Source organism: Euprymna scolopes, chromosome 16 (assembly GCF_053919585.1).
Source record: "Euprymna scolopes isolate OS-2025 chromosome 16, ASM5391958v1, whole genome shotgun sequence".
NCBI lineage: Eukaryota > Metazoa > Mollusca > Cephalopoda > Sepiida > Sepiolidae > Euprymna > Euprymna scolopes.
Genome location: NC_136497.1, coordinates 17,285,616 through 17,303,845, shown reverse-complemented (window position 1 = coordinate 17,303,845; position 18,230 = coordinate 17,285,616). Strand labels below are relative to the sequence as shown.

The 18,230-nt window shown below is 39.6% G+C and overlaps 1 protein-coding gene across 4 annotated transcripts in view; it reads left to right on the top strand.

The window, feature by feature from the left end:
* Positions 1-18,230, top strand: part of LOC145295859 (uncharacterized) — a 790,170-nt gene that overhangs the window by 587,301 nt on the left and 184,639 nt on the right. For 3 of the 4 annotated variants that reach the window (XM_080141589.1, XM_080141592.1, XM_080141588.1), the window contains one exon: positions 9,481-9,560. In XM_080141589.1, coding sequence (XP_079997715.1) covers positions 9,494-9,560 — 67 coding nt within the window. In that variant the 5' untranslated portion in view covers positions 9,481-9,493. Of the gene's footprint in view, positions 1-9,480; positions 9,565-18,230 lie in introns of all 4 variants that reach the window. The other variant, XM_080141590.1, reaches the window with a different exon arrangement.

Here is an 18,230-nt window from a genome sequence, read left to right as displayed (position 1 = left end):
ACAATATGTCGTTTGAAAATTTTCACAAGAATATATATATATATATATATATATATATATATATATATATATATATATATATATATATATGGAGAGAGAGAGATGGAGGGTAGGGAGAAAGAAAGAGAGACGTGTGCTGATGAAACGTGGATACGACGAAACTATTGTCCACAAATAACTATTTCATCTATAATAGTTAAAGAAAAAAATATAAAGTTAATCTATACACATTAAGATTACTTGTTTGTTTTTTGTCTGTTTCTTAGTGTACAGATGCCATAAAACTAGACAAGAAAAGGCAAATCCTTACCTCCTCTAAGAGACACAACTGTTGAAATCTTTACAGTATAAAAAACCTGATTAACATTGACAAATGCCCAATACTGCCTCTCAATGTGAATGTGTCAGTTTTCCAATGCCCAACTTTTCATTAAGCCTCACATCTTGTCTTCTCATAAGTCCGTTTGTTTTATTTTTCCCAGGCATTATCTACCTCTTTGTAACTCCTTGTAACGTTTCATTGTTTTTATGAACTCACAAATTAAAAAAAACGTTTAAGTATCAACCTGTGCACAGCGATTAGTCTAGTCACTGGTACATGCAACTTTATGAGAGTCGGTGGCAAATTTAGGGGGAAAATGCTGTTTCGTGGTGTTGCACTAATGCTACGACTCCGACCTCTACATAAAAGTTTGTTGGCCTTCTTTGATTTTTTTCTTTTTTTAAACTTTGGTTCGTTTAATACTCCACTCCTTTTGGTTCGGAGGGGGTTCGCCTCTTTGTCGGTCCTCTATTTCGCCCCAATCACAGAGACTACAGCCAATTCGACCAGCTGGTCGACGATTTAGTTCTTGACGTTTGCCTGATAAACCTTTCTCGAAATTTTGTGGATATTTTTTCGCATTCCATTCTCTCCTCTATTCATCTGAGAGAGATTTCTACCGATCAGTTCGTTCTTTGTCTGAATATTCTTTTTCGGCTTTCCATTCCATATACTGGCGACGTTCTTGACCAGTCGTAAGCATTGAATTTTTATTTTAGATTGAGGTGATCAATCAGTAAAAACTTGGATTTTTTTTTGTTAATTTTTTCATTTTGGTTTTCACATTTCGAAAATCACAAATGCTTGGCACGTTTTCCTTCAAATGTTGCTAAAGTATAAGGTTTAAATATCCAATATAGTAGAAGATGCCAGTCTTGTATGTATGTGTTAGGTAATAAGAAGTATACTGTTTATACTAAGTACTGTTGATGTTAAAGAGCATCTCTCCCCCCTCTCTGGCTTTCTTACTCTTTCTATTTTCTCTCTCTGTGTCTCTATTAGAGAATAGAAAAAGAGAGAGGGAGAGGGAGGGAAAGAGAGAGAGGTGAATAACGTGGACAGTGGACACATTTGCAGAAGAAGGGTCAGCTGACCAGATGACGTGGTGTCATGTGATGAGGTTAGCTGATTCTTTCTTGGCAGTTTGGTTTCGGGTGTTGAAGAAGACAGACGGCTTTGGTTTCGGGTGTTGAAGAAGACAGACGGCTTTTCAGCTCCCCCCCTGGGCTGGGGAGGACGCTGACGTGTACCATCAAGCAAGCAAGGTTCACCTCCATTCTGTGTCGACCTCTGGAAGGTGAATAAAAACATAAAACCTTAATTATCATCTTGGAGTGAATTCTTCATCCAACAGGCCAGCTCCCCCCCAAGAGACGATGAACACCAGAGGAACAACCGACGACACATGAATAAAGGTATGTTAAGAAATGCATGTACACAAACACACACCCACGAGACATGAACAATAAGATTAGAAACTAGACGATCACGTTCACGAATCTCCTTCTTGACACTATTCCCTTTATGATACAATCTCCTTTATGACACCCCACTATATAACATTGATATGGAATACAAAATTACACAAATTAATGGTTTAAATACCAAACAAGTGCAGAATCTCATTCAATAAATAAACATATTTATTTATTAAAATTAAATTCGATATTTCGAATCAAAAAAGAATCTTCATCAGGAAATGCAATTTTTATTTAATTGTTTCGTACCATGACGGTGGTAATGCTTGGTATTTTTTCTTTCAGATTTGGTGAAGTATAAGGTGTAAATATCCGATATATATTATTTTTTTATTTAATTGCATAATTTTGCTTGAAATTATAAATAACTGATCGACGGATAATATAAACACATAAAATTTGTTGTTTTTCAATACTTTTGTTTTCTATGATGCATTTAATATGATTTTTACTTTTTCTCTGTCATTATCGATGTATTGATTTCCTTTTAGTGGCGCATTGGTTTTGATTGTGTGTCAAGAAGTAATTGAAAATGTCACTTTACAAAGTTTTCAGTGTAACTTCTATTCGCTATTTTGTTTTTATGTACAACGCACTTAATGAATTTTCTCGCTCATCTATAATATAAATCTAACTTGTCTATTTAAATGAATGTATGTATGTTCGTATGTTCGTATGTACGCCGAAAACTTTCGACAAAGGCGACGGATTTGCACAGGATTGGTATCATTTTAAAGACGACAAATATCGAAAAATTGGCCCAAAATATTAATTACTTCACCCTCAACTGGGCACTTTTTCTACAGGGAGGGGTCGCCTTTTTTTCGCCGATATTTTCAAAAGTCATCCCCTCTTTTCGATTAACTAGCCTTAGTCACTTCCGGTTTGGTATGGGTTCGAACCTTCTTGCCTACTACCATATTTTTTTGCTCAACACACACCTCCAAACACCTGGAGAACGCCGGCCACTCAGGCTAGTATTAACTAAAAGTTGAAAATTTGAAATTACAAAATGGTGACTTATTCATTTTTATATATAAGAAGTAGGTTGGGTTTAGATAACATGTTTAGAATTCATTAAGTTATTAGCTATATTTAAAATGAGTTGCCTCCTATATAAATATACAGCCAGCCATGGTTCTCCCCAGAATGTGCTGCTGCTATCGCGCACAGAAATCACTTTTTCCATAGCTACCAACGTAATAGATGCACTGAAATTAAAGCTGCTTTCAGGTCTGCCAGAAACCACTGTAAAAGAGTAATCAAAAATGCAAGAGAGCTATATGCCCAGTCTGTTAAATCCAAGGTAGCTGATCAGCGGCTTGGATCTCACCAGTTTTGGCAAATAACAAATAAAATCCTGAACAGAAGTGTGCGTTCTATACCAACCATTATCAATGGACCAGAAGTCATCTCGTCAGCGTAAGACAAGGCCAAACTATTTGCAAAAAACTTTGCAGCTAATTCTACCCTATGCGACGAAGGCCATCAACTCCCCATATTTCCTCCTATAACACAGAACAAGCTAAGTAACATACAAATATCCGTGCAGGAGGTCGCCAAACTAATAAAGAACCTAGATTCCAGTAAAGCAACTGGCCCTGATGGCATTCCAATTATAGTGTTAAAAAAGCTTCAACCAGAACTTGCTCCCATACTTACGAAACTATTTAAGCGCTGCCTTAAGGAGAAGTGCTTTCCGACTCCCTGGAAGACCTCATCAGTTTGCCCTATATTTAAGAATTCAGGTGATAAGTCATCTCCCTCTCAATACAGACATATAAGTCTCCTATGTGTTATGAGTAAGTTGCTGGAATCCATATTAAATAGTGAAATAGTCAACCACCTCAGCAGGAATAACCTTCTTAGTGACACACAATATGGTTTCCGCTCTGCAAGATCTACCGCAGATGTGCTGACGGTTATATCCCACAGGATAAGTGAATCTCTTGACAAAGGCTTCCTTTCTAGGGCAATTGCTCTTGACATATCAAAGGCCTTTGACAAGGTATGGCATAAGGGTCTACTTCACAAGATTTCCAGCTACGGTATAACGGGAAATGTTTTCTCAATCATTAAATCATTTCTCTCCGATAGGCTCATAAGAGTAGTGGTCGATGGACAAAAATCGGAGGCCTGCAATATAAATGCTGGAGTCCCTCAGGGGTAAATCCAGGGCCCAACTCTCTTCCTGATCTACATCAATGACCTCCCTAAACACATACTTAAATCATTCGTTGACATCTATGCTGATGACACAACCATCTACGGCAACACATCAAAGGCTGTAAATGACAAAGTTCTCTCTGATTCTCTCTCCTCTGATCTCGAGCGCGTGGTTCAGTGGGGGAAGATGTGGCTGGTTACCTTTAATGCATCCAAAACCAAACTCCTATCCTTACATCATCAACGCTCTGATCCCCAGCTGGCATCAATTGTGATGGATGGCTCTCGTCTGGGTGAGGCTCCGTGTTTTGACAAGCTTCTGGGTTTGACCTTTACTCCTGATCTGAAATGGAACACGTACATCAAGTCTGTTGCCATGGTCGCTGGAAAGATGGTGGGATCCTTCTACCGCTCGAGAAGATATCTCACTACTGATGCAATTCTCTATCTATATAAAAGCCAAGTACGTCCAAGGATAGAATACTGTTGCCATATCTGGGCAGGAGCTGCTAAAAACAGCCTATCCTGCCTTGACAGAGTACAAAATAGACTTCGTGGCTTAGTGGGGCATGCCCTTTTCTCTACCCTGCAACCTCTCTCCCACAGAAGAGACGTTGCGAGCCTGTCCTTGTTTTATCGTTATTTCCATGGCAGATGCTCGTCTGAACTCCAATCTCTGGTCCCCCCTCGCCAATCTTTCACGAAAAACACCCGTCTAGCTGAATCCACTGTGAAAAATTTCCCCCACTCTATATCTGTGCCTAAATCAAAACGCGGATTCCATGAACAAAGCTTCTTTCTTAGAACTGCACGCCTGTGGAACTCTGTTCCGTCTGCCTGCTTCCCTCCGGACTACAACTTGGATGTCTTCAAGTCCAATGTTAACAAATTCCTAATGAACCGCCCCCTTAAGTAAACACTTCAGCAAATCCCCTCACTAACTTAATGTACTTGCAATAACCCTTATCCCTGAGTGGCTTCCGGGCCTTGATAAGTGGTGATCACTGTGTAAAAAAAAAAAAATTAATGAATTGTTGATCACTTCGCTATCTTTTGGGAAAATAGAATCTCGAAAAATCTAATCTTAATTTTTTTTTTTCATTCCTATTACGATAACTCTCCTTAAAATGTTCCGCATTAACTGAAAACAAAATAAAAATTACTGAAAATATACCTTGAAAATGAAAATAGTTTTAAACTAAAAAAATATTACAGTTCTGAAAATTATAGAATTGAACATTAAATTTTAATTAATATTATTCTTTTTTAACTTTAGAGGCGATGCCTCCGTTCAGTTGCGAAAGACAAAGGATACCCCATGTAGGGACAGCTGCGCGTGTAATTGTGAGGCAAGTGTGGCGTAATCACTAACCCCACTTCCCCGGAATCAGCACGGTTTGAGTCCAGTGGCAAGGAAAAGTCTAAGACGACTGGAAACACTGCCGAGATAAGCGGAGAGCACACACAGCACTAGGAAGTTCAAAATGGTCACCCATCTAATACTAGCCAAGCTCATCGTTGCTTAACTTCGGTGATCTGACGGGAACCGGTGTATGCTGTATTTTGAGCGGTTTCTAAGATAATAAATATATTAAAAATATTTATATGAAAGTTAAAAATTAGCACTTCTTTAAGAGGGGGGTAGCAATAACTATTTACGAAAATAAAGCGTGTCTTTATAACATTGTTTCCAGTTTTGTAAATTACGTTTCAAGAATCAACGATTAATTAGCTAATGAATTTAATTAAATTGTTATTTTTTTAAATAAATTATTTAGAATCTTAAACACGAAACCCGAACATATGGATTTACTCTTTTCCACTATAAAATATGGTGATTTATACACCGGAAGAAAATCGGGGTTATATCGACAACACTTAAGATGAGTAAACTAGTCCGAAGAATCCAAATAATAGGAATAAAAATAATATTGTCGACAATATTGGAATGTAATTGTAAAATAAAGAAATTTACTCATATAGTAATTTGTTTTACGGAATATTGGACACAAGTATAATTTATTCCAGTATAACGTAAACCGACTATCATACACTGATATGTAAATATCATGTACCTATGAGAAAAGTATTCGTGTACAGTTGTATATACATTTATCTTTGTGCGTGTAGGTGTTAACTTACTTTAATTAAGTGTAGATCTTATATGCTTGCGTACATATATATATATATACATATATATATATATATATATATATATATATATATATATATATATGTATTCTGTATGTTTGCGTGTATACATATAAGTATCATTTCTGTATATATTAATGTACTCGTTTACTTCGGTTCGTTCGACGGTTTTCATATTTTTACGCATACAAATGTACGCGTGAGGTTAACCATCACTTATTTAAATTTGTACAACTGAAATTTCTAAAAACAAAAAGAAAATATATAGGTTCCTTTTTTTTACATAATGTTTCGCTGAGTTCCTCTTTTTTGCTGAAGAATTGCTGCACATCGAAATTACAAGTTCCCTTCTCGAACCATTACAGTAACAATTTTATATACTGATATACGAAAATTGGGTTAATCAAAGGGAGGTAACTCTTATATTCTTGTCAATGGTTGCCAGATTGGCCTTGTTAAAGCCAAATCCCCTGAAGTTGGCCTTTTGTCAAGCAGATTTACTTTCAAAAGTTGTGTTTGGCCTTTTTAAAAGCGTAATGTACGAACTAAGGAATTGGACAAACAGAATATCATAGATAAACTGTAGAATGTTTAATGATACTAAACATGTAATGTATAACATAAAATATTATATGACAAAACAGTTTATTTAAATCGTATGCATATTATAAGTATTTGTGTTGAAGCAAAATAGCTTTAAAACCACAAGATTGGAAGAAATATTTCCAATAAAGATGATGAGCATCTTTCTTGCAGCATAATTCGTTTTAAGCAGTAAAATAAATAAAATAGGCCAAATTTCCTGGAATATTTGTTAATTTATGAAAAATTAAGAGTTCTTTATAAATATTTATTTGAAAATATTTTAGTAAATAGTCTAATATAATGATAATTACGAGCGTTAGGAAACAAAATCTTACTTCGGAAGTGACGTAAGAACGTAGACACCTATCAGATAAAAATCAAGGGGCGCTTTTTCTTTAAATTATTTTCATAAAAAATTTAAAAGATTTCGAAAATAATAGTTATTAACACAGCGAACAAGGGGGACCATTATTGACATACTGCGTTTGATTGTTTATAAGCGGTCCGTGACACGAATTATATTTGGAAGACAATAAAGTTGTAACTAGTAAGACGACAGGTCCGCAGTGACTTTTCAGGCAATTAAAAATCGGCAAAAATGCTATACTAGTAAAGCGTCGGCATAAATAATTAAATATAGTTTATGCCATTAATTATTGTTTTATGCGCCTATGAGTTTCTTCGTCATTCAACTCATAATTATTTTAACTCATTAAATTTGAGCCTCAAGTGGTTTAGGTTGTAATAAAGAGCGATACATTAGTAAATGAACAAGAACTTCAGCTTTAATCGTGTTAATAATAATCAAGCAAGACTTGAATAATAAACTAATCAAATCAAACTGATTCTTGTCAGTATTCGAACGACGTTATAATCTCCAATCCGTTCAGTCCGGATCTCCAAACTCGACTCGCCACCATCTTGGATTTAGGTCTTTTATTACGTTATTTTGGCGTGTAAATTCAGATATGCAAATTACTGCATATCAAATTACACCCCCCCCATCAGATCCTTAAAGATCGTCTCATAATCTCCGACCCCTACTATTCTCTACCCTAGCCGCTCGGATCCCATTTTAACTTCTCAGTTTAAAAGCGACGACTTTTTCAAAAACGGAAAAAAATCCGACTCGAATTGTACTCGAATAAAATAAATTGTTAGTTTTAAAGCTACAGCTTTTTTCTTTTCAGTAAATACGAATTTCATTCTTATGCGACTTTTTATTTTTCTAGAAAAACCAATCAAATAGAATTGTAAAAGTGACAATACAACATTTTTTTTTTACCACAATTAAAAAAAAATCCTACCGCAAGTTTTTTAAATTCAACGCATACTATCCACTTTTTTTTAAGATCGACGCGAATCATTTCAATCTTATTCTTTCTCAGCACATCCAAACCTCGACACGACCATTCAATCTTTTTTTTTAAATGCTTACAATTTTTAAAATTTGACACGTATTTTTTTTTTTTTTTTTTACATTTTCAACCCAAACAAGGCACATTGTCACTTTGGTGTAGGGGCTACTATCAGGGGAAACAACTACTGGGGTACTATGTAGGGATTTGGGCAGCAAGATGTTGGTTCACGTTGCACTTGAACTTCTGCATGTCAGTACAGTTGGGGAAGCAGTGACCTGGAATGGAATTCCAAAGTCTAGCGGTTCTGGGTAAGAAACTACCGGAGTAGAAAGATCTTTTTACATCTAGGGATCTCTACAGTGTGGGGGTGGTATTTTGCAGCTTGTCGGGTCTGTCGAGGGTGTTCACGTCGTGGGGGCACAAGTGCTTGCAGTTCATCAGAGCATTCACCATTAAAATACTTGTAGAACAGGCAGAGGGCTGCAACGTTTCGTCGATGGGACAGAGGCTGAAGCTTAGATGCCAGTTTAGGGCCTATCATATTTGCGACTCTCTTTTGAACCCTGTCAAGGAGCGAGAGACTAGTAGCCGATGCACCAGCCCAAATATGACAGCAATACTCCATACATGGGCGAATGGTTGCCTTATAGAGGTACAGGATATTTTAGGATGTTAGTAGTTTTCTAGCACGGTAGAGAGAGCCCACCTTCCTTGCAGCGGCCCTGGAAATGCCCTCGATGTAATTGTTTCAACTCATGTTTCCTGTGAACGTTAGGCTAAGGAGCTTGAAAGACGCACTCTCAGATAAAGAGTCGTTGGCCATTGCTATATGTGGTAGAGAAGGTTTCTTGTAATTATTGAATGAAACCAGTTTAGTCTTGGTGGCATTGAACGTGACCATCCATTTTTGTCCCCATTCCACTACTGATTGGAGGTCATCCTCTAGTGTTTCTGCCATTACTTTAGATATACGTTCATTTGTTTTCCTGTCGTGCCCGCTATAGAGTGTGGTGTCATCAGCATATATACCCATCTCGGAGGCAATTTTGTCGGGGAGGTCATTTATGAATATCAGGAACAGTAGAAGTCCAAGGATAGATCCCTGTGGCACTCCCTCATTTATATCATATTGTTTAGATGTACGACCGTCGAGGACAACCTGGATTTTTCTCTTATCTATCGTATCGCGTAATATTCCCATTCTTTTTGCCACAATAGCTTGTAATCAAATCAAACCTGACTTTTGTCAGCATTCAACCTTCGTTATAATCTCCGATCCGTTCAGTCTGACTTGCCAGCTTTTTGATTACAGGTCTTTTATTACGTCAATTTTGCGTGTAAATTTTGATATGCAAATTACTGCATATCAAACAAAATCCTGTATTTGTAATGTGCCTATGTATTTTTGTTATTTCAGTTGTGGGGAGAAAATGGAGTTATCCAGCGACATCGAGAACATATCACAGCCAGACCTAATGGAATGGAATTATACAACTGGTAAGTGAGTACATTTTTTTCAAACATTTTTACGAAAAGACAATTTAATTCCGGTTTTTAGTCTAGCTCATGTTGTTGCAGTGGGTTACTGCTTGCACTTCATTTACGTGTCATGCTTATTCTTAAACAATCACTACTTTTTTAAGTTGTTGGTGTAAAATCTTATGAAAAACTACTCCTTAGTTTGGGAGGCTATAAATGTTTATAGAAATAATAATAATAATCATGATTAACAATGTTTTATTGTGAGTATGGTTGAAAGCAACTGAATACTTTGCATACTTATATATATATATATATATATATATATATATATATATATATATACATATATATATATATATATATATTATAATAATATAAAACCTAACTTGTTGTTCTTGGGTATCAGAACCATCCATCTGTTCAGCTTAGAGAGACTCACAAAATTAATTTTTGTCACTGGATTCCCTGACACCATCTCAATTGCTCTTCAACAGGTGCCGAACATCAAAGCCCTGACCATGGGGGAGCTAATGTCGAGAGCGAGAATTTTGACGACGACTGGCGAACAAAATCAGGATGTGGTTGCGGCCACACGCTCACCCAACAACAGGGCCCAGAATAATCCTGTTAACGTGACCTGTTTCAAATGCAATGTTAAAGGCCACCTTGCAAGGGACTGTCGAAAACGTGGAATACGGTGTTACCGTTGCGGTAAGAGTAGACACTGGGCTCGGAACTGCTCGGGAAGCGAGCAAGGGGAGGACGCATAAGCGCCAGTCTCCTTCCCAACCAAGATGTGAACACGACGCTCCCAGTGATAAGCATCCATGTTGACGGGACGCGATGTTTGGCGCTTATTGATACAGGATGCTCCAGGACAATTTTGCATGCAGACCGGTGCCGTAAATGTCAACACAATTGGTGGAATGTCTCATGCGTGCTGCGGTGTTGGAACGGTCTCTGTATCCACTGATGAAAGTGTGTCTGCCACAGTCGATGTGTTGGTGGTGCATGGCAAGCCACTGGGATTTGACTTGCTTCTAGGGATCGACGCCATAAAAGCTCTAGGAGGTGTCGTTGTCAAGCCTACAGGATCAGTGCGGCTGGGCGCCAGCAAAAGTATTAAATGCGCAGCCATCTCTATCGATGAACCAGATTTCACTGCTACCTTTGACCATCAAAACCGAACGTGGACCGCATCGTGGAAATGGTCTGTGGACCACCCCCCTGAAAGGCTGCATAATCGAGTGTCAGAGTACCCAGTGCCAGCAGAAATTCGTGAAGAATACACGCAGGAGCTCCACACCTGGATAGATAATGGTTGGCTCGTGCCATACCCAGAGGATAAATTGGGACCCCCCAAAGGTCTAATTCCCCTGATGGCTGTGATACAGCAGAACAAAGCCAAAGTGCGCCCGGTGATGGACTACCGGGAGCTAAATCATAAAGTAGACGCATTTACGGCCAACGCAGATGTTTGTGCGGCTAAGCTGCGTGAGTGGAGACAAAAAGGTGCTAACGTGTCTCTACTGGACCTCAGAAGAGCATACCTACAAGTCCGGGTCCATGAGACACTGTGGCCATACCAGACTGTGGAAATCGATGGGAAAAAATACTGTCTGACCCGTCTGGGGTTTGGTTTGAATGTGGCTCCCTTGATAATGAGAGCAATTGTCAGCGAAGTACTATCTCAGGAAGAACTTATAAGCCGCGCAGCATCTGCTTACATTGATGACATTTTTGTCAATGAAGACGAGGTGCCCGCGACCCGTGTGAGAGAACACCTCGCGCAGTTCGGGTTGGAGTGCAAGAACCCGGAGCAGTTGAAGGACGGTGCACGGGTGCTGGGATTGGCAGTCAGGATGGAACGCAATGAACTGCGGTGGAAGCGAGGAAATGCAATTCCGGAGGCTCCCAGTATTGTTACGCGACGAACAATCTTTTCCCTGTGTGGTCGACTTGTCGGGCACTTTCCGGTGTGCGGTTGGCTTCGTGTGGCTTACGGAATACTCAGAAGGAGAGTAAGTTCGGTAAGGAAGGGCTGGGATGATGAAGCAAGAGACGCCGTACTACATCGTATGATGTTCGAAACCTTAAAATCTGCGCAGCAGAACGATCCGGCACAGGGAAATTGGTGTGTGGACGGCAAAGAGCTGAATGTATGGGTCGATGCTAGCTCCCTAGCAATTGGGGCAGCCTTGGAGATGTGTGAAACTGTGTTGGAAGATGCATGTTGGCTGCGACCTGAAGATGACTCTCAACATATCAACTTGGCTGAACTGGATGCCGTATTGAAATGCATCAATTTGGCTCTCCAGTGGCAGAGCAAGGTGCTACACATAAAGACAGATTCTGTTTGCGTATACCATTGGGTCTCGGACACGCTAACTGGAAAGGCGCGAGTACGCACCAAATCAGCAAGCGAGATGCTTATTAGGAGGCGATTAAGCACTCTTAAGGAGCTCGTGAAAGAGTACGGGCTGACAGTGGATGTGACGCTGGTTCCATCAGCACGAAACATTGCTGACCGACTGACACGAGTGCCACAGCGGTGGTTTGAGGCAATGAAAAAGAAAAACGGTCTTGACCCAGTGATAGGCGCGGTCCACACAGACGAGCTGGATGAGAGTCAAATCATGGCTATTCACAAAGATAGTGGACATCCGGGGGTGCGACGTACTACCTACTTTGTCAGGAGAAGATGTCCAACCACGACAAAAGCAACTGTCAGAACGGTCATACAGAAATGCGAGGAATGTCAGTCCATTGACCCAGCGCCAGTCAGGTGGGAAAAGGGAAAGCTGGAAGTTAACGAGAATTGGCAGAGAATTGGAATGGATATCACGCATTATGGCACCTTCCATTTTTTAACTTTAACAGACTGTGGTCCATCGCGTTTCTCCATTTGGAGGAAATTGGCAAGGCAGGACTCGGCAAGCGTGATTCATCAGTTGGAGGCAGTGTTCCTCGAGCGTGGCGCGCCGCATGAACTCCTTTTAGACAATGACACAGCTTTCTGCAGCAATATGTTCCAAGCATTTGCACGTAAATGGGGAGTTCACTTGCGATTCCGTTGTGCATACGCTCCAGCCGGGAATGGCATAGCGGAGCGATGTCACCGTACAGTGAAACGAATAGCGGCTAGAATGTGTTGTCCCATACAGGAGGCTGTCTACTGGTATAACATCACACCAAGAGACGACACATCTCCCTCCACTGCGCCTGCCAACAGGATTTATCAATACGAAGTTCGAGTAAAGGAGACCAATCTCGCAACTGCGTCCCCAGGTCCCAAGAACAGCTTTTACCAGGTTGGAGATCGCGTATGGGTCAAAAGACCGCAAAATCGATGTACCACGAGGTTCGGCAAGGGTGAGGTGACCAAGGTGATCAGCCCTCAGTCGATTTTGGTGGACGGTGTGCCTCGTCACGTGAAGGATTTGCGCCCTCGGCATTATGTTGTTACATCGGAGGAAGCTGGAGACTCAGACAGTTTTATGTCTTCTGAAAAGACAGAGAGTATGATGCAGGACGACGGAGAGGATTTTGAGCCATATAATGTACATACTGAAGAAGCGGAGGAAGGACCACCCGTCTTGCCTCTACGAAGGAGTACCCGACAGAGACGAATACTGCCCCCCTGCCCTGATTGTGAAACACCGCCTATGGAGCAGACTGGTGGCAATAATGGCGATGAGGAGGATGGCAGGGAGGAAGTGCTGCCTCCGGTTCTTTGGAGAAGTACCAGACAAAGACAACTGCCCCCTGCCCCGTTTGTGATCATGAGATCAGGGGGGAGTGTAGCAGAAGTAGCAATAACTAAAATGAGGGGAAAAAGAGCTTACCTCGGGTACGTCTGTTGTGTCACCGGTTGGGGGGAAAAGAGAATTCCAAGATGGCGTCCAGGGGTTTTTATTAACGTTTACCCCATGCAACTCTCGGAAAATCACGTTTCTTTCTCATGTGATTATGCAAATGGATAATTCCCGGCCACTATAAAAGCAGGAGGCTAGAGACGAGTCGGCAGTGTCCTTCAAATTGTGTGTGTGGGTGTTTCTGGCGATTGGAGTGTGTCTTCTTTTACCACGGTTATCACGGACAGGAATTCCCTCTCTTCTGGAGGTGGGCGATATTGACTATTTTGAAGTTGTACTGTTGCTGACAGAACATTTATTTTTTTTTTGCCTACTACATTTTTGTTTCAGAATCAAGAGTAAGTGGGGTAATTTTCTGAAAAGGAGACGCACCCCTTCTACATGAAGGTGATGAGTTGATGAAACGGGAGCTTTCAGATCGGCCTTTATTATATTGGACCACTTATTGTGTTTAGTATGTTATGTTTGCCAGTCTGGTTCATTTTTCTTATAACATGGTTCTAGTGCCCAACTTCATAATTGGCAAAAGCTCCCGATCTTTTATAATCTGCATGATACATGGGCAGCAATGCATTCAGGAAAATTTCGCTGCACATAGACATATAGGAATTCCTATTGGACACAAATATTACAATCGATCATTTTACTCTTATATTATCTAGCCTGTAGAAAACTTGGCTAATTTGAGCCTTCTGTTATTTTTTATTTATTTATTTTTGCTTTTTCAACAATTATTTCATGATAGCAATTCTATTATATAAGCCAGCATTACAGAGTCTACACTTCAATGTGGCTGTTTACGCCTTTTATCACGACAGTGATTAATTTGTTCAATGATGTTCGGAGACGTCAACCTTGTGTCACGCAAGCTACTGATACTGATGACATTGTCCTTTGCTTTTGTTGGTGTTTGTCGTCTACCAATGCGACTTTTAAGTCTTTACATAGTTTTTATTGTTTGTTTGCTTGAATGGCCTTCTTCATTTCAAAGTATTATCTTTTGTCTGTGTTCTAATGTAAGTCTATGTGGTTTAAGACATTTTATCGGCAAAAAGGTTTTGATCAAGAAGACAGTTGCAGTGTTTACTTTTTAATTTGGAATACCTATAACAATTTATTTTAGGCATCATTTAACAGATAACTTTTACTTGTCGTGGAAAGTGAGTGTCTATAAGCACTGCAATTAGTAAATATTTTTTTATTATTATGTTTCTGCGAGCATTATACATTTCATTTTTTATTTTATCAACATTTGTCTTAACAACTGCTTTTACATTCCAAAGAACAAAAATTTCGAACTGTTTTTTTTTATATAAATTTGTTAGCGAAACATGTGTAAGACGTCCTTCATAACAAATAAGAATGAAATATCATAAGTCTGAATTAATCAGTCTGAATCCTTACCGATGAGGAAGGGGGATGAAGAAAAGCTATTTAAAGCTGACAATGAAATGGAATCTTTACTTGTAAAGGTAACTAACAGAAAGACAAATTAAACACTTGTATCTTCTACCTGAAAACCGAAGTACAGGGTGCAACTATAAAAGTGTGTCCCAAAGAAAACAATATTACAGCATTATTTTAAAACTTTTATTGAAAAAAATCAATTCAGTTAACTTAATTATGTAGTAGAGTGTAGTACTTACCAACACAATAAACGCCCTCGTGTTTGTGCCTTGTATAGGCATGCGCGACAACAAAACTTGGGTTTTTATAAGCGGAAGTCTCGGGGTTGTCAGGAATCTACAGGCGCATGCGCAAGAGAAGGGATTGAGATAGTGGTATAAAGGCAGGTCGAGTGAGAAGGTTGGGGTTGTTGTTGTCATTGGACGTTACAGTGACCATGCGTTAGCAGGTGATTAAGAGGCGGTTTATTTTTGTGTGTCAAGTCGCGCACCTCGGTGAAGGTAATATAAATCGTTTACCTCGGTGAAGGTGAAGGTCTTAAGCTATTTCGGCTATTTCATTTTGTCTCTTTTCCTGGACAACTATGGCTGGGGCAAAGTTTGATTTAAAACTGATACCCGAATTCGACGGATCCACTTCTGTTGTCGACTGGGTCGAAAGGGTTGAGCTGACCTGCAACCTCTGTGAAGTAAAGGGGGTGCATACCGTGATTCCCCTAAGATTGGCTGGAGGCGCCCTAAGTGTATATCAGCAACTGAGTGCTGTGGAGAAGGCTGATATTACCTGTATAAAATATGCTTTATACAAGGCATTTGCCATGGATCCCTGTACGGCCTACGAAACATTTGCCACTAGGAAGCTCATGCCAGGAGAAACTGTGGACGTCTTCTTCGCGGAGCTGAAGAAACTTGCAGTTCTATTTGGCAATGGAGTGTCAGAGAGAACACTGGCGTATGCGTTTGTGGCTGGCCTTCCCACCCATGTTAAGCAACTGTTGAGGGCTTCCACCAGCATATCTGTAACGCCCATGGAACATTTGTTAGAACGCGCTCGAGCCATTATCAGAGATGAGGAGGACCTGAGGGAACCGGTTGTAATGATGGCGCAGGCAGCCAAGACTAATGCTGAAAAGAGTCCCAGTTTGAGACCCACGACCAATGGGAGATGTTTCTGCTGTGGCCAGACATCTATTCAATTTAACCGTCTTCAGCCTCAATCACTGCTTCGATACGGGCCCAGAAATTATAGCATGCCTTTTCCACAAGCGCTCGACGAGAACTCGGCGGATGGCGACGATTAGGTTGGCTTTAGTGTTGGGGGAGGTCATGCCGGTGATGTTCTCGACGTATGACCAAACGAAGTAGTCCAGTGTGTTTAGGTCAGGGAAGGAGGGGAGCAGTAAGAGAAGGATACAAAGTCGTAGCACTCTATCTGAAGCCAAGCCTGATTCTGGACCGCTGCTACACCCAGTGTTTGCCAATGGGCATTTGATTAAACGAGTGGATCACCACACCAGCATCTGCATCCAGGTACTTTGGTGTGGACTTTCAAGCCGATTTCGAAAATGTGAGGAGGCATGATGCGGCCGTCACTTGAAACCATACCAAAGACCAAAACAGTTGCCGGAAACTTTTTTTTCATACCCCTGGGCTCGTCTCTATAATTTGGAACAATTCAGCGATGCATTTTGAGGGTGCTGGCAATAGTCCTGTTGTCATAACTTGATCGGTGGATATTATGAGTTGTACAGCCGCGCATCTCCGATCTCGCTCCTTGAACATTGTCTCACTTTCAGGCATGCTAGAAGACTCCTATCGCTGTTTGGTTTTGTACACAACTGGCTAACTAGTAGATGGTCTGGAAAAAAAAACGGTTTTCATCAAAACAAAATAGAATAATGTCATCTTTTTTAGGGCGAAAATTTATCGTTCCACCCTATAAATTGGGGAATAGAAACTGAATGCAACACATATTCTACACCCAACTTCATATTAATAGAAATTTGGAAATTTGACGAGAATAAAGTGTGTGCATAACACGTCAATTCCGTTTTCGGATAATGGAAAATGATCTAGTGTCGCTCATATATTGAAGAGTTCTATTTTACACCTACTTACCCTCGGAAAGTTCAATAATTCTCAGTTATCACAATATATCTTCTGTTTTGGTAATGTTGACTAATGTTTAAAACACACACATACACAAACACACATAGCCACACACACATATATAAATATATATGTAATTATTTCTACAGCTAAACAACGTCGCAGCTTACAAGAGCCATAACAACCGAAATGGGGGCGAAACTCGAGTCTTGAACTTCACGCGTGTTGGTTGTCATGGCTCTTGTAGGCTGCGACGTGGAAATAATTATATAATTTCTAACATTCTGAATATATATATATATATATATATATATATATATATATATTAATATTGAATAAAACGATTAACCAAGTACCAACGGCCCCCTAACCCCTACTCAAGTAAGAGTAAAAAAGGAAAAACAATGAGAAAAAAAGAAAGAAAGATAAACAGAAACATAAGCAGAGAGAGAGAGAGGGAGAGAGAGAGAGACAGAGAGAGACATCAGTCGAGCCCAATGAACCAGTAATAAAGATTGGACATATGAATGAAAAGTAGAATCGTGTACACATGTTTCCACCCCTCGGAACATTTCAAATAAACTACGAAAATGTTCTTTTCATTTTCAACACGTCTTGAATATATTCTAATCATTTTAAATACTTTCTGAAGGGGACGCTTCACATAACGTCTGAAACGCGTTAAAAAGAATTTCAATGATTTTAAAACATTATTACAATGATCTAAACATAATTTTCAATGAGAAACCAAAACACGAAATAATAAAATAATGTTAAAAAATACACATTGTTGGTGACCGCCCCCTTATTCAATTATATATATATATATATATATATATATATATATATATATATATATATATATATATATATATATATATATATATATATATATACTTGATTATTGCTGCATCTTTCCAGATGATCGCTGTAATATTGAGTTCTCCCCATCTCGTCGTCCATGCCATCTCAGATGGCCCTGCAGTCTCACCGCAGATTTTCATGTCTTGAAGTAGGTGTTACTTACAAATTAAGCAATTTCCGCTCAGGTCATTTCCTCTTGAGGCTGAAGGATATTCTTATGAGCAGTCATGTCTTCTCAAACCAGCAGTAGACTTGCAATCCCTTTTGCATATTAAACAGACCGTTTAGTCCAGACTGATAGGCACAAAGTTTACCTGAACAGGTTTTGTGTGACTAAAGATGATTGACGTAGCTTTTGACAGAAGCACTCGTTGACATGTGTCGCACTTTCAGCTGTGTGTGTCATGGTTAAGACCATCAATTGAATATTT